At 42.2% G+C, this 16,652-nt stretch overlaps 1 protein-coding gene across 3 annotated transcripts in view; it reads left to right on the top strand.

Moving 5' to 3' along the window:
• The window catches only part of LOC146857927 (ras-related protein Rab-5B-like), a 210,768-nt gene extending 194,659 nt beyond the window's left edge, over positions 1-16,109 (top strand). For all 3 annotated transcript variants that reach the window (XM_085648661.1, XM_085648660.1, XM_085648662.1), the window contains one exon: positions 15,175-16,109. In XM_085648661.1, the coding sequence (XP_085504787.1) occupies positions 15,175-15,312 (138 nt within the window). In that variant the 3' untranslated portion in view covers positions 15,313-16,109. The remainder of the gene's footprint in view (positions 1-15,174) is intronic.
• The last annotated feature ends 543 nt before the right edge of the window (positions 16,110-16,652 follow it).

Below are 16,652 nucleotides of genomic sequence, written 5' to 3'. Positions count from 1 at the left end.
CTCCCGCCAGACACTGACCCCTCACCTATCGACATCTGACGTGGGACAGTTCGTGTATGGCTCCTGGTCTTCCATAGCATCGCCTGGTCCACACAGCTGCAGTTCCAATGTCACCGTCAGCTCTCCTGCAAAACCCGACATGGGTGGGCATTTTTCTTCTGTTACTGCTGGTCACTCCTGAGTGGCATAGACTATGTCCACTCTGCTTGCAGGTTCTTCACATCTTGAATCCACCTTTGGGTTCCACCAGACACTTTCACCTTCTCCAGCAGCGGCATCTTTCTGAAGTCTACCATTGAGTTTGACGGTTTCCGTCGGCACTTCACACTTATGCACCCGGCTTCCCCGGTGCAGGTATCCTGGTTCCCAAGGTATCCACGGGTGGGGTGGCTCTTCAACCTCTTGTCTAACACGGAATTTCTTCAGGGTTCATTGGAAAGGGTCCTTTTTCTTTAAAATTGCAATCGCGACTTACACATTGATTTGTACGGAGAACGTGGTTGTGTTCCTACAATGCATACGACCTCCGTGGGACTCCTAGATAATCACCTTGGGTGGTTCCTTGGGTCCCCGGCACTTCAACATCCTCTGACTATTGTCTTTGCTCGAGTCGTGGTTCGCTTACCACTATTTTAGTATATGGTTCGGTCACCCCCTGGGGACCACTGTGTATTCTGTGCTACTTACCTGTTTATATTGCAAAGTATTGTGTCTATTCTGTATATGTCCAGCTAGAAGATATCTGTATGTGTTAGTGAGTTTCTTCTAATAAATACATATTTTTTATAAATACACTGTGTGGTTCTTTTTCACTTACTCTATATCTATAAGATTATGTTATGGTAAAACAAGCTGCTTTACATTCCTTCTGAACTAAGCCTGAAAGAGGCCCTCCACAGCTACAACTAAGAAAGCTTTCTACGGTTGTCTAAGATCACTAAAATCACCATAAGGGTTGTCTGGATCAGTGCAAGGTGTCTACTTACATAAGTGTACATCATATACTGAGCCAGCCTCTCACAGAGAGTAATACAAATGCAAGGATAGGGTAAGTGCATTGTGAGTATGTGTTACAGCAACTAAATTGTGTTTACATTTAAAACAAGCATTGGCAAAGCCATTAGGTCTCGCCTTTGGGGCGTGTTATTAGTTTTGTAGAATATGATGCTTCTAGAAGTAATATTTTGAAAATGTTGTTCTAAATGGGAAACAAGCACCTAATTTTAGCAGTTGACTAGTGCCAACGCCAGCCTTGGAATTACCTCCTTAAAGAAAGGGATACGCTTGAAATTGAAGATGGGAATGGTGATGTTACTAACACTACTGACTGGGGGAACAGAGGCTGCTCGGGCCCTCAGCCTCCTCTACCTGTAGCTCGAGGGGCTGGAGATCATCCCTGAAATTGGTTATATCCAGGGCGCCTTGGGGAGGCGTGAGGGAGGGAGAAAAGGAGCGCAGTGGGAAATGTGGGGTGAAATTTAAGGGGTGTCAAGGTGAGGGGGAAGAGCAAAGAAAGGGAGAAAGTGATTTGGTAAAGAAAGGGGATGGGGAAGAGTATAAAAAAAGCAAAGGTTTTCAGAGACAGGCGGGATAGAGAAGGGACGGCATGGCACGAGATATTAAATAATGGTGAAAGGCACCAAAGCACTATAAATAACAGGCAATGGGGGGGGAAGGGGGCAGAGCCCTCTGATCATAGGCTGTGCTCTGTGCCTGCTTACATGGAAGAGTTAAGAAACTGCTTGTAGCCTGAGTTACTTTCTTCACAGCTCACACAAACCTGAAAACAGAAGAATCGCATCACGGCAGACCTGTTTAGATTAAAGGAAATATTTAGATGGTCGTTGTAGTAGTAGCAGCAGCCTGCATTCTTTTACCAACACGGCGCCCGCTGAGCTTCATGAAACAAAGTGTGGTGGCCGTAAAGCGGGCGCCGTGCTCATAAAAGCTACGCAGCTGCACACGCACCCACAGAAGTGCCTGTAGTAAATTTAAACAAGCGAAAGCACGTGACCCAGGAGGAATGCAGCTGCCACCATACGCGCCGCTGCTCGCTCCCGAGAGCAAAACGCTGTGGGAGTGAACATTTGCAAAAGAGGTGGGACATGCGCCCACCTTTAACCATTTGCAGCCTCCTATTTCAAATTGACACAGGCAACAGCCAACCAAATGTGTTTCGAGTGATTACATGAAGCCTCGCAGAGCAGCGCATGCGCGCTCGTTCAGTCTCGACCTAAAAACATATATTTATATGCATAGAAAAAGGGTAAAAAAAGGCTTTCAATAAAAAAAAAAACATATGGTCTTGTTGAAAGGACACGTGACCTTCACCAACAAAATCCAGACCTTCATCAACATCTGTCTGAGGTAAAATCATCCAATTCCGCTGGCCAAACACCATCAGCAACAACAACCTATGGCAGCAGACTTTACATTTCCCTGCTCATGTAGTAATCAGGAAAAGGCACTGGGGCTGGATACCCTACGCCAGCCTGCAAAAACACCTGGCTTCATGTCCTTGAGGCGGACTGCAAGGTGATAGGTTACACCTGGAGTCAGATTGAAAGAAAAGCCCAGGACAGAATTGGCTTGAGAGTCCTGGTTGATGGACTATACCCCAAGAAGGGAAGTAGGTATAAGTAAGTAAGTGAAAGGACAAGTTGGTTACTTTAAATTAGAGATGTCCAATTTCCTTTGAAGTTTAAGACAGTGTGCACGGTGTCCAGCCGAATAATCAAACAAAGTTGGAAATTATGCTGATTACTCACTATCTGATGGGATCTTCAGAATGTTCTGCAATACCAGTGGAGTAGTGAGGACCTTGCATCTAATGCAGCTTCTATGCTGACATATGTGAATTTATCTTTTTTGGGTGGTTTGGCCAATTTATAGCCTGTTGCATAGGCAGAAAATGCTGTATATTGCACTGGAAGCATTACACTAGGAGAAGGATTTGAGGGGGGTAGAAATTCATAAATGACTGAATTCTTTTGTCTCGATACAAAATAGACAGACACTACATTGCCCGCATTTATGGTGTCCTTTCACTGGTGGAAGGCCACATTGTTCGGCGAGGATTTGTGCAGTCCTGGGAGATGGGATGTCTGCACGAACGAGATGATCCTTAAAATTCCTTCCACATTTAAACGCAAAAATAGGAGGCTCACTTACCAGGTCCTCGGCTGCTAAGGTATGCCATTGTTTTTCTGATACTTTTGAAAATAAAATAAAAGCTCAATGAAAAAGTGGAAACACGGACTTGTTTTTCACCAGAGAAGGGGGCGGGTGGGGGGGGGGGGTAACAGTGTCTACTAATCAGGCACTTTGGTTAGACATGTTCAATAGTTTAAGGGTTAGAATAACTGCCTCTTTCTAAAAGTAATTTTTATATTTGTAGTTATGTCCCAGTCTAAGGGAACTGGCTGTACGGGGGTGAATCCCTCAGTGACCGTGGGTTCCTGGCAAAAAAATGTGCAGTAAGGCAAGTCCTTGCTTAAATATTACATCAAGATAATGCATACAATGTTGGTTCACGAGTACCATGGCTAGAGAAAATAAATAAACAATTGTTTTGCTAATGTTTGCTCACAGTTGTGCATAACTTAGAATATTTCAATACTTAGTTACTCCTAAAGAACAGGTCACCAAAGCAAATCCAGGGATGTTGATATTTATCTCCCCTAAGCCTTCAGTCACTCTGTACTGTTTATTTTCTTGGAGTATGATAGCTAGAGTGAAGTTTACTTCTGGTAGAGCTCAGTACAAGTGGGGAGTGTCGGTCTTGTTCACATGTTCTTTAATAGACGGCTTCTGTTATGTTGGTTCAGGTGACTAACATACCGTATCCTAAAATGGCAGCCTTTCACTACCTGGTCATACAGATTGCAAAGTTTTTCCACATTTCCACTGCAGGTGAGATTTTGGTGCTGGAGAGTTAGATTCAACAGAAAGCTTTAGCGTATTCTTAGAATAAAGTTTATCTGTTAGTTGACTTTTGCCAAATGGTGCTGTGGAGAAAAAGTGCTCTCCTTGAGATGAAAAAGGAACTACTAAATATAGCGTTACTGGTTGTGGTGGGTCACCCTGCACGACCTGGAGTGATGAATCTAGAGAAACCATATATATTTTCTCTAGGCTGCTGTGCATCGCTGGAGCTCTAGTGCTGGTAATGGTCAGTGGCCACTATAGAACCTTCTGTTGCACCATTTCTGAAGGTACTCGTGAGCAAAACATTCCGGAAAGCTGCAGAAGGTGTGAGCACCATATTGCATACCAAGATGATCAACACAAAGATTGAATCTACTGCCAATATCTGGATTATGTTGCACACAACACTTCCTTTTGAAAATATTTCAGTTCCAGGATCAACAGGCCATGATCAAAATGGGGTTGCATTTGGAGAATTCTTTCTCACCACTTTACCTTTCCTTACATGAGGAAGTAGCTCAGGGTATTACTTCCATGCATAGCAGGTTGACATTTCTACTGAAATCTCACTAAAGAAGGAGAATGATATGTCAACTAAATTAGTGGTGTTACATGACATGAGCAACACTTTATTTTATTTTCAACCAGTAGTAAGAGGCTTTGCAGTTCCTATTCCGTTGAGAATGCCAGCCCCTTTGGCACCCTCTGTGCAAGTTTACAACACCTCCAACACTAATGTCACCAACATTTTCAGTTAACATCATTCCCTTCACCATCCCCCAGACCACACCACCATACTTATTTACTGCCCTGTTAACTTTCCTCGAAGATCAGGCCTATAGATATGACTGGCACTGCCTCTGTTAGTTTTTAGGTCGAGGACTACCGGTCTGCCGAAGGCAGAACCGGAAGTCGAGATTTAATGTTTCCTAGAGTGGCTCCTTAGCCCGCCTCTCTTTTTGCCTCTCCTCCATTGGCTGGCTTCCTAAACGGAGGCCCGCCATTGGAGGAGAGAGCCGTCCCTCCAAATAGGCTCCGTCTTTTTCAGATTCGGGGGCGTGTTCCTTGCTGTTCTTTCCACTTTTTAGCCACGCCCTTTTAGAACAGCAGGAACACGCCCCCGAATCCGAAAAAGTTTCGGAGCTTCCATCCGCCATTTTTTTGTTGTCGTCTGGCCGTGAGCAGAGAAATGGCGAGGGTCTATCGACACAGCGTCTCTTCTGAAGTCAATATCCGTTCTTCCTGCTGAGGTCAATATCCTTCTCTTCGGTAAGGGGACGTGGCGCTGCTCAGCCCCTTCCTTCCCCCACTCTCTCACCCAAGGCACCCACGGCGTCAAGCACAAAAGAAGAGGTGGCGAAAAATATCGACATGTATGCTTTCCTATGAAGGGAGCGATACCACTTTTCAAATTAGAAATGTGGAGTCACCACTGATTGCTTTACATAGTAGCACTAGATATCAAACTTGCATATTGTTTATCGTTGTGCATGCAAACATGTAGGACGCGGATGATAGGATAATCTTTACCACGTGACACATCAGCTGCAGGTTAAAACAACGCAACGGCACACACTGGTTTCAGTTTCCGAACGTAATCACAAAAAGTAGGAACCCCACATCCGGTGTCCCGAAATCGGCTGAAAAGTAAGTACGCGCCATTTGACCCTCTTTAGCTATTAATAGGTGTACGTGGCAACCTGCCAGCTTCGCAAACAGATTTACCTATTACTGCTGATGCATTATTCTCCCATATCATCACTAATCACATTTCGATTTATTTTTCCATTTACATTTTTCGGTTTAACTCGTGTGATCAAGCTGTAATCTTTACATTTTTGGTCTATATTTTCGTATATTTATGTTACAAGGCACGAGTTAAATAACATGAACCACACGCCGATATACTAAATCCTGCCAGTTTTAACACATAATTGGCAGTGACCGCGATGCCTGTGAGTGCACTATATTGCATAAATGGCCTATATTTGTCCTGAATGTCGGTTTATTATACAAGACATTTGCAAAATATCATTGTCTCCCTCCCCCCCCCCCCATTTCTCCCCCGTTTTGCTTGAGAACTAGACGCATATATAATCAAACACGACAGTGTCAATTCGAAAATAGCAGGGATTATGAATGCCTGTGATCATATTACATTATACAAGTGGCTTTTCACATTCTTTCTCCACTTAATGGCTTTGGTTTATTTGCTTTGCAGCAATTCTTAAATCAACAATACAACATTTATAGGAGTCCGTTCATCTGCACAACATTGTACCAAAGTAAGTGTTGGCCTGTTGTACACTTATTTCTTCATTACTAGTATCTGACTAGTTTCACATCATTGACTCCTCCCAGCACTCTCCGCTACAACAAGCGTTAAACTGATCAGGATTATTGTGTATGTTTCCATTCAGCAGTTCTGGAAATGCAGAGGTAGCCTTTGGTCATTACTGGACACTTGGCGCTATCTTGCTTCTATGATGATATCTAATTCATCAGTCAACTAAAATGTATTGGACATACAGGTATAATGCCAATAGAAATGACAATGCCATTTATTTAGGGATAAAAAAATAAGAAAAAAATAATGAGCAATACCAATAGCTCTACCTATAATATTGCCGAGACCATTGCATTGTAAATGCTTGTTCCATCTTGAGCCCCAAATGCAGAAATTAAGCATACGGTAAGGCATGTGAGTAGAGGAACAATTTGGTGAGGAGTGTGGACACAAAAAGGAGAACTTTTTGGCGATATTTATAACACAGTAAAAGCACCATCTTTTACATATGAAATTATATCTTCCGCAGGCAACTTAGTGTTTATAAAACATGATGATTAAGGCAACCAGAAACGTTGACATTCCTCCAACATTATTTCTAGAAACTTGTTTCCTCTGTTCCCCTTTAAAGCGGTTACACTCAAATACTAGGTCATATTTTGTGATTTGAAGTCTCTTGTATTGTAGAAATCCTTTTCCTGGTCATTTTTTGTGGCAATGCATAAAAAATGTTAAGCCCATGACGATGCCACACTTTTTCCGGTACGGCAATAATTTATTTTATTTTTTTAACTCTTTTTATTGACTTTACAGCTTGAAGATATTGTCCGACAATCATTTTGTACATGCAATCTATTATTTGACTTTCAGTATCACACCCAACTTTCCCAACCCATGTGTTTGTTTTAAAGACAACATCACTCATAGCCTTCCCCCCGCTCTTCATTACCAGTAGGGCAATCCCGACCGGATTCTGTGCTTACCTTGGCAGGTAAAAGCTGACCACTGAAATTTAGGAATCTTTCCTGACTAAATCTGGATCCAATCTGAAGAAAATTGAATGGCTTTAAGAAGAGTTTATCTCCTACCAAATCAATACTTTACTGATGTGAAGGAATCGGAAATTGTTTAATTCATTCTTCCTCAAGTTAAAAAGAAGCGAATCTCAAGTTCAGTGACTAATAGCTAGCTTCAACTGAAAGCTTAAACACTAGTTGATGTTGCAGACTCTGCCTTCACACAATACATTTCTGGGAACCCAAAGTTAGTTTACATCCATGCGTTCAAGCCAGAACATTGAGTCTTACATTTTGGGCGTACATGACTTGTTCAGTGAAAAGAACGGCTACAAAACATTTCTTTCTTTCAAAACCAGAGACTTTAGGACGTTGAGACCGTGTATTATGTGAACGGTGATGTTGCTGTACTTCAGCTATAACTCACTCGGGGCCTGATTCACAAAGATAAACTTACACTTTTGTGTAAGCTTACTACTTTTCGGTATTCACAAAGGTAAATTTAGACCAAAAGTCTAACTTTACTACTTTTTGGTATTCACAAAGGTAAGTTACTACTAGAATAGTTAGACTTTTGGTCTAAGTTTACCTTTGTGAATACCAAAAAGTAGTGAATTTCACAAAAATGTAAGTTTACCTTTGTGAATCGGCCCTCTGTGTGTGGACACTGGTTACACTATCTTGCAAACTTAGAAGGAAGCCAACATCCGTCTTCCTCAAAAGAATAAAGAAACTGTCTTTATTAAGTATACTGACTGTAACCAGCTTGTTCGGATTCTGTTAAGGTACCCTTTAACTGCTTAGTCTTGATTTCACCTACACACCTGTCTATGGACTAGCAGTCACAAATATAATAGAATCCATATTATATTATCTCCAGGCAAATAAGCTTCACTCTTGTGTTAGGTTCATTGAAGGCCCGAACAGTGAATAGGCCTGCCTATATGTGAAATTCTACTACACTATTATTCTAAATATAATCCTTTTTTGTTTAATACAAAAATTGGCTAGTTTGAAATAAAACAAATGTCCTGCCTATACGGCCTACTTAATTTTTTTTATTAGAAAAGCAGCCAACTCAACTGAAAAAATATTGGTCAAATGCCAAATGATGATCACGTGTTATTTATTTTTTCTCAGATTGACACTGCTTTTTTTTTTTTTTACGGAACCAGCAGCACCAGTATCCTACGAGGGCTTCCGCTGACCATTATTTCGGGGTGGTGGGTGCTTTTGGATCTTTTCAGTAGAATCTCTGAGCACTGGGTGCTGCCCAAAAATGTTCCTTTCTGTTTTAAAAAAATCCCTTTTTCCGTTACACTTGACATTTTGGGGACAACAATGCCTTTCTAACATTTTGTGGCTCGAAATCCTTTGAATTTCCAATCCTTTTTTCCAAATCTACTTATCCCTTTTAACATATACTCCCCACAGTGTAGCCTGCCTCCCGCCAGGGCCGGCTTTAGCACTGGTGGACCCTGTGCAAAAATGTTTGTTGCCCCCCCACCCCCCCAATGACCACCGCTGCCACAGATTCCCTCACAACCACCCTTTAACAGTGCTCCTCAAGTCTCCAACACCAGTCTCTCATTTATTTAGGTTTATAGCGCCACTCATACCAGTGTGAATTGTCAGAGCACTTTACACACATTTAACAGAAACAATCACACATGTAAATCAGTGTATAGGAAAAGTTACATAAGACAGAGGATTACAAGATGTAGGAGTCAAATGTCATCCATACTGGTAGGTAGCATAGCTTAGGAGTCCTTGGTCTGGAAAAGCACAAATTCAGAATTTAAAACATAACACTAATTGTTAGGGTTTCTCTTTAATAATAATAATTCATTTCTACCCAACGGAACCCTTTTTGCAAGATTAGGTTAAGGAAAGACAGGGCAAAAAAACATGTAGGTCTAATATACACCTTGCAGTTTGCGTGCACCTCTTGAAAGACAGTTAATAGCTCATTGTTCCATTTTAGGATTTTAACTTATAAACTGCAAGTATCAAAAAGATCTCTCTGACAAAAGCAGTAACCCATTGACCTATTGACATTATATTCACTTCGTGATCTGCATTGCACACGTTCTTAGCAGCAGGAATATTAACCTGCTGAGCTACCTTAGGAGGAGTCGAACTTCCACTAGAGAAAACTCCTCTTTCTTCTCCAGGAAGAGCATTAATCACCGTAGTTATCCTGACATTTTTATTGATGTCTGAAAAATACTGGAGGCACGGAATAGGGAAGCCATAATATATTTGCAAACAGGGCGCCCCCACCCCAAGTCAAAGCCCGGTGCGGTGGCACCGATCACACCGCCCTAGAGCCGGCCCTGCTTCCCGCCCCACAGTATATTCCAGTGCACCGCAACGGGTATGAAGTGCTAGATAAGTCACTACAGTACAGTACAACTCGTAAGGATACCGTTGCGGTTTGTACAGTGCCCCTCCTATTGGGAATAAAAGCAGAAAAAGATCTCCACGTGTGGGTTATGGTCCTTCTCCCAAGCATGCACACTGTGGAAAAATCTTCCGATTGTCATAAAATGACACCCAGCACATTGAAGGAACGAGAGGAGACCTTTTTAGGAGGCAGAGAGACTCAGGGTTTCATCCACTGTGGCCAATTAAAGATATCAAAACCTAATGCAGGACTACTACTTCAAATTATTCTCTAATATTTATGGGTGCAGTGACTTAAATCGGTGCAAATATGGAATCTTTTCAGCTAGCACTTAATGTGCAGCCTCGGGCATGCTGCCGCCAACCCGAGAGGCGTGTATATACACAGGCTAATTTCTTCCTGCTTATTGTTATTTCTACCTTCGCTCGCTGTTTAGCAACCGTGCACTCGTTAATTTCTGTCTTGCTGCCAAGCTCACACACCACACAGACCTTTAGTGTAAAGAATCGTTTGTACAGCCAGCAATTTTAATGTTAGTGATTTATCAGTTAACCACACAACAGTGCTGAGAAACATTGAAACCTGCTGTTTCTGGGGTTGCTCTTCCCTCTTAAAACATCAGTGTCTCTGTCTATTGGTTTATTTACTTGTAAATGAATAATGCAACTGATTACCTTTTTTTTAGTTAATTGTAAGTGATTTTGTTCTACCCATGGAAAATGGTTAGATCAAAATGAGAAAATGGTCTCTGCATCTTGTGTGCAATGGAGCCATTGTCAACCCTAATATTTGTCCCTTGGCCATTGAGGTGAACAGCAGCCATTCAGATCCTCAGAGTAGGGAGATGTTGAACTAAGCCAAGGATCAACATCCTGTGTAAGCCTGAAAACTGACCAACTGCACTCATGAAACCCCTCATAGCCCTGAGTGCAGAATAGTTTTCTTGATTTTGAGATGGGTGCCCACAATTACAAACTGGTGTATATTGAGTGGATTTCAGATGGATACCTAGAAGCATCCCTTCTACAAGTAAAGCAAGTAGTCAACTATTAAAAGAGGTTCGGCATCTCCTTGAAAAGGAGCAGTGAACCATGTGCAATTTATCAGTCAAGCTTTTAAATTTCCCAAGACTTTCAGTATAAGACCGGATTTGGAAAGGGAACTCGATTCCCTGTGCAAGAGGGGCACCGTTGAACGTATTGACTCGTCAATGTGGCTATCTCCCTTGGTTGTTGCCCGCAAACAGAATGGCGAGTTAAAAGTTTGCGTTGACCTCCACTGTTTGAACAAGGAGATCTGGGTGGATTCCCACCCATTGCCCAACATCAACGAATTATTGGCAGGGTTGAAGGATGCTAAAGTTTATTCCAAGCTAGATCTAGCTTCAGCCTACCACCAGGTTGAATTGGCTCCGGAGTCTAGGCATCTCACCGCTTTTGTTTCTCCTTTGCAACTTACCAATAAGTTTGTATGCTGTTTGGCCTCGCGTGCAGCATCGTTTTTTCAGCATTTAATGAACAATATGCTCAAGGGAATCAAAGGATTGTCTGTTTTTCAGGATGACGTTTTAGTTTTTGCTCAGGATAGGGCAACCCATGATGCTACTCTCCAGGAGGTTTTGTCTAGATTTCAGTCCAATGGTGCGTTGTTGTGGAGAGACAAGTGTGTTTTCCTTACCAAGCAAGTTGAGTACTTGGGGCATTTGGTTACCAGCCAAGGTGTTAACCTGAAATCAAGTCTGGTTGATTCCATTACTCCGACCAAAGCACCCTCAGACAAGCGCTGGTCTCAAATCCATCTTAGGGCTATGCAAATTGTATTTGCGGTTAGTACAGGACTTTGCCAGCAAGTTGAGGCCTTTTTTGTAGATGCTCATGAGAGGGGCTGTGTTTGAATGGAATGCTGAGTGTCAATAGGTGTTCGATTGGATAAAGCAACAACTAATTTCACCCAAAGTGTTGAAACATTATGATCCTGAACTTCAGTGTACTTTGACTGTTGATGAAAGCAATGTTGGGGTTGGTGCTGTTCTGAGTCAAACTAAAGGTGGGAGCTGATAACCATTGTCTATGCCTCAAGAGTGCAGTCAGGGACAGAAAAAAAAATACTCTGTCATTGAAAAGGAGTTACTAGCCTGTTGGTGGTCTGTAATAAAGTTCCGTAACTATGTATGGGGCTGGAAATTCTGCCTTCAACCTGATCACAACTGTCTGACTTTCATTTTGAGTGGGAAGAACATTGAAGTGTTTACTCCATGCATTGCATGCTTATCCTCTAAATTGTTGCAGTTTGACTTTGTGCCAGAGTACATCCATGACAGTAAGAACGGTTTTGCCGATTATCTGTCACGCTCTTCAGAGACTGTTGAACATGACACTGATGTGTGTGATGACAAGGAAGAATTTATTGTGGCAGCTGTTGACCTACCGCAATTGTGTGCGATCTCAGAGTGAGTGGCTCCAAGCTGTGAGCAGTGATGTTTCTATGTTGACAGTCATGAGATATGTGGAGACTGGTTGGCCGAGAGAGAAATCTAAGTTTTGAATTCAAGATGTATGTTCAAGGGGCGGATGATTTATCCATTGAGGATGGTTTGTTAATGAGAGCTGACGGGTTGATTCCCCCTGAAAGTTTGAGAACTGGCATCATTCTACGAGCCCATGAGGGACATTTGGGAGCAACCATGACTAAGAAAAGAGTCAGACTGTCCTTTTGGTGGCCCTCTATGGTTAGGGAGGTTGATGATGATGTCAAGGAGTGTGTTGTCTGCTCTAGCTGCGATAAATCTGCGAAATTATGCACTCCACCCCTATCTCCCATAGAGCTGCCGTCCGCACAATGGGTGAAGTTGGGGCTCGACATAGTTGGTCCTTTCAATGCGTTTGGCGTTCCTTCAAGGTTAGCGCTGATCATGATGGACTACTATACAAAATGGCCGGAGGTGAAGTTTGTGCGAGAAGGGACTTCCAGAACTGTTGAGTTTTTGAAAGGTGTGTTCCTGAAGGAGGGTTTTCCTGAAACTCTTGTGATAGACAGTGGGACACAATTTGTTTCTAGTGAAGCTGAAATGTTTCTACAAACAGTGGGATTAAACAACTGAAAAGCTCAATATAGCACTCTCAAGCCAATGGTTTAGCAGAACGAATTAACAGGGTGTTGGGGGAATGCATTCAGTGGGCGGTTGTTAACAACTGTATGGTAGCCAATGCTGTCAAAACCATGCTTTGGTTTTATCACACTACTCCTTATGCAATCATAGTGTGTGTCACCATTTGAGTTGTTGCGTGGTCGCAGAGCCACCACCAGGGTTTGCCCCAGTTGGATGAATAAATGGGTTAAATTTGGACAGTGGACAGATGCAAGTGTGCGGAGTTGTGTGAGCATGACACAGGAGAAGCAAAAGTAATATTTGTATGTAAGGAAAACATTTTAAAACATTAAGGTGGTGGTAGGAGATGGTGTTTTTGTGAAAAAACCTGCACATGTGAAGAAGGGATGTTCCAAATTTAGGCCACCCACCAAGGTTGTGAAAGTTAATGGTGACTCGGTGAAGCTTGAAAATGGCCAGTGGTGGAACACGTGTTGGTTGGTTAAGACCACAAATGTTGAAGGTTGTGGTGGTCACAGTGTGGATGGTGGAAGGTTACCAACTGAGACGGAGAAGATGAGCATTAGACGCAGTTCAAGGGTGAGGAATGTTCCACTCTGCTTTCGGGACTAATGTGTCTTGAGGGTTTTTGCGTTTATTCTATGGGATGTTTACTGTGTTGTTTTCTCATTTTCATTTGTCTCTTTTCCTTGTTTTTTCCCTTTCCTTTACCCTGGGTTCTCCACAAGTTATGTTTGTTTATTAAAGGGGAATTATCACTGAATGTTGAGCTCGGTTCGGAATCTCACTGTGTGAGGGTTCCATGTCGAGCGTTGCTGGCAGTGGCAGTTGGAGGTCAGATGCTACCTGAGCTCTGCCCTGAGGTGGTTCAGCCACGGTGAAATAAACAAAGCGAAGAAACTTGCCTTGCCTCCGTACTTCCTTACTACACCTTCTTTAGCCAGCCTTTCTTCGAAATATGCGGTTTTGCCTTTCAGTGCACACTGAAAAGGAAGGAAATGTGCTGTACTGATCTTATGACCATGATGCACTTTTTTTGCAGGGTAATTTGCTAATTAAGGCAGAATTATTTTGTTTCCTGATGCTGTTGAATATTCAAAGTGTGGTTATTTGTTCATTTGAGCACCCACACAGTAGAACCTTGTTACAGGTAAATAACTTGGGGCTAAATCAAGAGTTTGGTCGACGGTGCCCTGTCTGTCAGGGTGGTTATGTAGCCTAGTTGTTAGAGCTGCTGACCTTGGAGCCTGGGACCCCGGTTTGAATCCCGGCCAAGTTGCTTAGCTTAACATTGTGTGATTTTGGGCAAATCACTTAATTTCCCTGTGCGTAAATAAAATGTGAACGCTTATATGTGAATCGTGAGCTGGCCCAGCTGTGATCTCTGTACCTTGACAGGAACCGCTGTCATAAAAGGTTCCTGTCAAGGTACAAAACATTTAGTGGACAACGTCTGTTTGTTTTTATGGCCATCCGCAATTTTTGTTCAGATTTTTTTGTTTTTCAAAAAAATAAACGTTAAAAGTGGCAGTATGGTATTGAAAAATACGAAACTAAGGACCACACACCAATGAAGGTTTTTTCCCTGGTTGGGGGGTGGGAGGGAGAGGGGCCAGGATTTGTCTTTTTTCATTGCCAGATTTAACCTGGCTGTGAGGGACTGCAAAAAAGGAAATCACACCATCCACCCTAAGTAGGGCAGGTGGTGTAAAGTCATTTTTCTGATGGCCTCTTTTGCATCGGGCCAATGGGGAAAGCTGACCGTTCGCCTGACCCTAAGTAAGATGGGTGAACCGTCAGTTTGCCAGACAGAGTACTGAGCACGCCCTCTCAAACACAAACTGCAAAACTCTAAATCACAGAATAATTATTTTAGTATGCATCACAAGGGTCATTTAATCTGCCTACTGATGCAAGTGTGTTTGCCAGTTAGTCAGAAGTCAAAAAACACATTGCGGCATCCGAATAGTAGAATCAGTGGGCTCGAAAATGTATTTTAGCTCTTTTAAACTTAAATCCAAGACAACATAGAGATGTTGAGAAAAAGATGCGTTTCTGAAGCCGGTGACCTTACCCAAAACATTGGTAGTATAAGAAATGCTCTATATTTTATGTAGCACTGTTGATTAATTTATATTTGAATTCTTTTCTGTAGAGGATCCTAGTCTTTTTAGATTATAGAAGCATGTTAAATGTCATTGATGGGCTGTAACCAATTGAATTTTATGCAAAGTGTGGAGTTACTGGCCAGTATAAGTACTTATTTAGTAGTACAGAATTTCCCTCTTCCCATTCTGTGTCGCTGGTAGTGAACATATCTATATTTTGTCAATCTTACTTTATTTGTTGAGGTTCCACGCTTGTTGTTTTACTGTTGCAAGCCAGACTTGCAGATAGAGCTGACTTTGTTGTTTCACTTCTTTTGCAGCACAGAAAATGCCCAAAACGGACACGCAGAACCCGGCGAACGCAGCCAGAAATCGTGGTCTCCTTTTGCATGGCTCTGAGCAGCAGCCCCGGAGAGCTTGCTGCAGCAGTAATTAGCTGGTGTCCGCTGAAGAAATAAAGTATTGGAACAGTATTTACTGCGGATAATGTTAAGGAGATGAATTCCTTTTTTGTAACATCGGTGGTGATCTGTATTTTTGCATTTGTTTTCTTTTTACTTGTAAAAAAAAAAAAAGTTAAAAGCAAGGAAAAAAACGGAAGGCAGCAAAACAAGCAACTGATAGGCTGGCCTAAGTGAGCAGCGCTCGGCCACTTTCAAAGTTACTTCATGGAAACATGACTGTTGGATCTGCAGAGCAGGAGCATCTTGGAGGTTGAAGGCCAGTGGGTTGTCTTTGGAGCCAGAATAAGCACGATTTGGTGTATGTTCAGTCACACCTGTATGGCTACCATTATTTTCCTGGACTTTGCCTGCACTCTTCGTTTGAGACGTTTCAGATCATGCCAGTGAAATAAATGCCTGGAGGATCTTGTTGATGCCTGGTTCAGGACAAAGCTCTTCTGATTGTTTTTGGCTGTGTGTAGGAGTGGCACCGCCCCAACAGTTGTGATTGGCCAGGATGGACTGTTGCCTCCATCTGCTTGGGACTTCTCATTGGAAACGCGGGGGAACATCACTGTGGCCGCAAGCAGCACTTTAACCAACCCCCTCTTAGTATTTATCTCGGAAGAAGACATTTGCCGACTGATACTTGTATATTTCTTTCACCACTCTGTTATTATGCCCATGTAAAGGAAAACTGATGTTATCAATATAACTTTGTATTTGCACCTTGCAATAAGGTTTTACTTGCGATGACTATTTAAACATTGATTTTTAAATTAGCATTAAAGAAAGGAAAGAAAAGTAAATAATGCAGGTTATCTGTACATTTTATTAGCTGGTCTTTTGATGGACAAAACGTGCAAAAAGCATTGCGTTTTAAGTATAAGTGCCTCCGTAGTTAGTCAATGATAGGTTTAGGAATTCACCAAGCAATCCTGCATGGACGCTGGTTCTTATCTTAGTACTCCTGCATCAATACTGACTCATTCTTGCATTTATCCACATACATAACCACAATACACTTCCATACAAACTCAACAACATATGCATGATAAATTAAAAGAATAAAATTAGAAAAAGAAAACATGTTTCCATCTAAACAGACCCGGCATATGCTTCCCATACTAAATAAAATGTAACATATGTGCAGATGTTTAAAAGTTCCAGCATGGCCACCATGTTTAGAACCAATGTGTTGGCCATTTTGAAATGGTATAGCAGTGAAGCTGTGTACAGTACCGTTCCATAACGTCAGCTTTGTGTAGGGCTGTGGGGATGCAGCACACAGCAGATAACATTAACAGCAAGCAAAAAGCGTGTTGGCACTGGCTAGGAAGTTGTAAAATGCTCTA

This window comes from Triturus cristatus, chromosome 3_2 (assembly GCF_964204655.1).
Source record: "Triturus cristatus chromosome 3_2, aTriCri1.1, whole genome shotgun sequence".
Classification (NCBI taxonomy): domain Eukaryota; kingdom Metazoa; phylum Chordata; class Amphibia; order Caudata; family Salamandridae; genus Triturus; species Triturus cristatus.
Note: the sequence above shows the minus strand (reverse complement) of the source record. Positions and strands in the feature narration are given on the sequence as shown.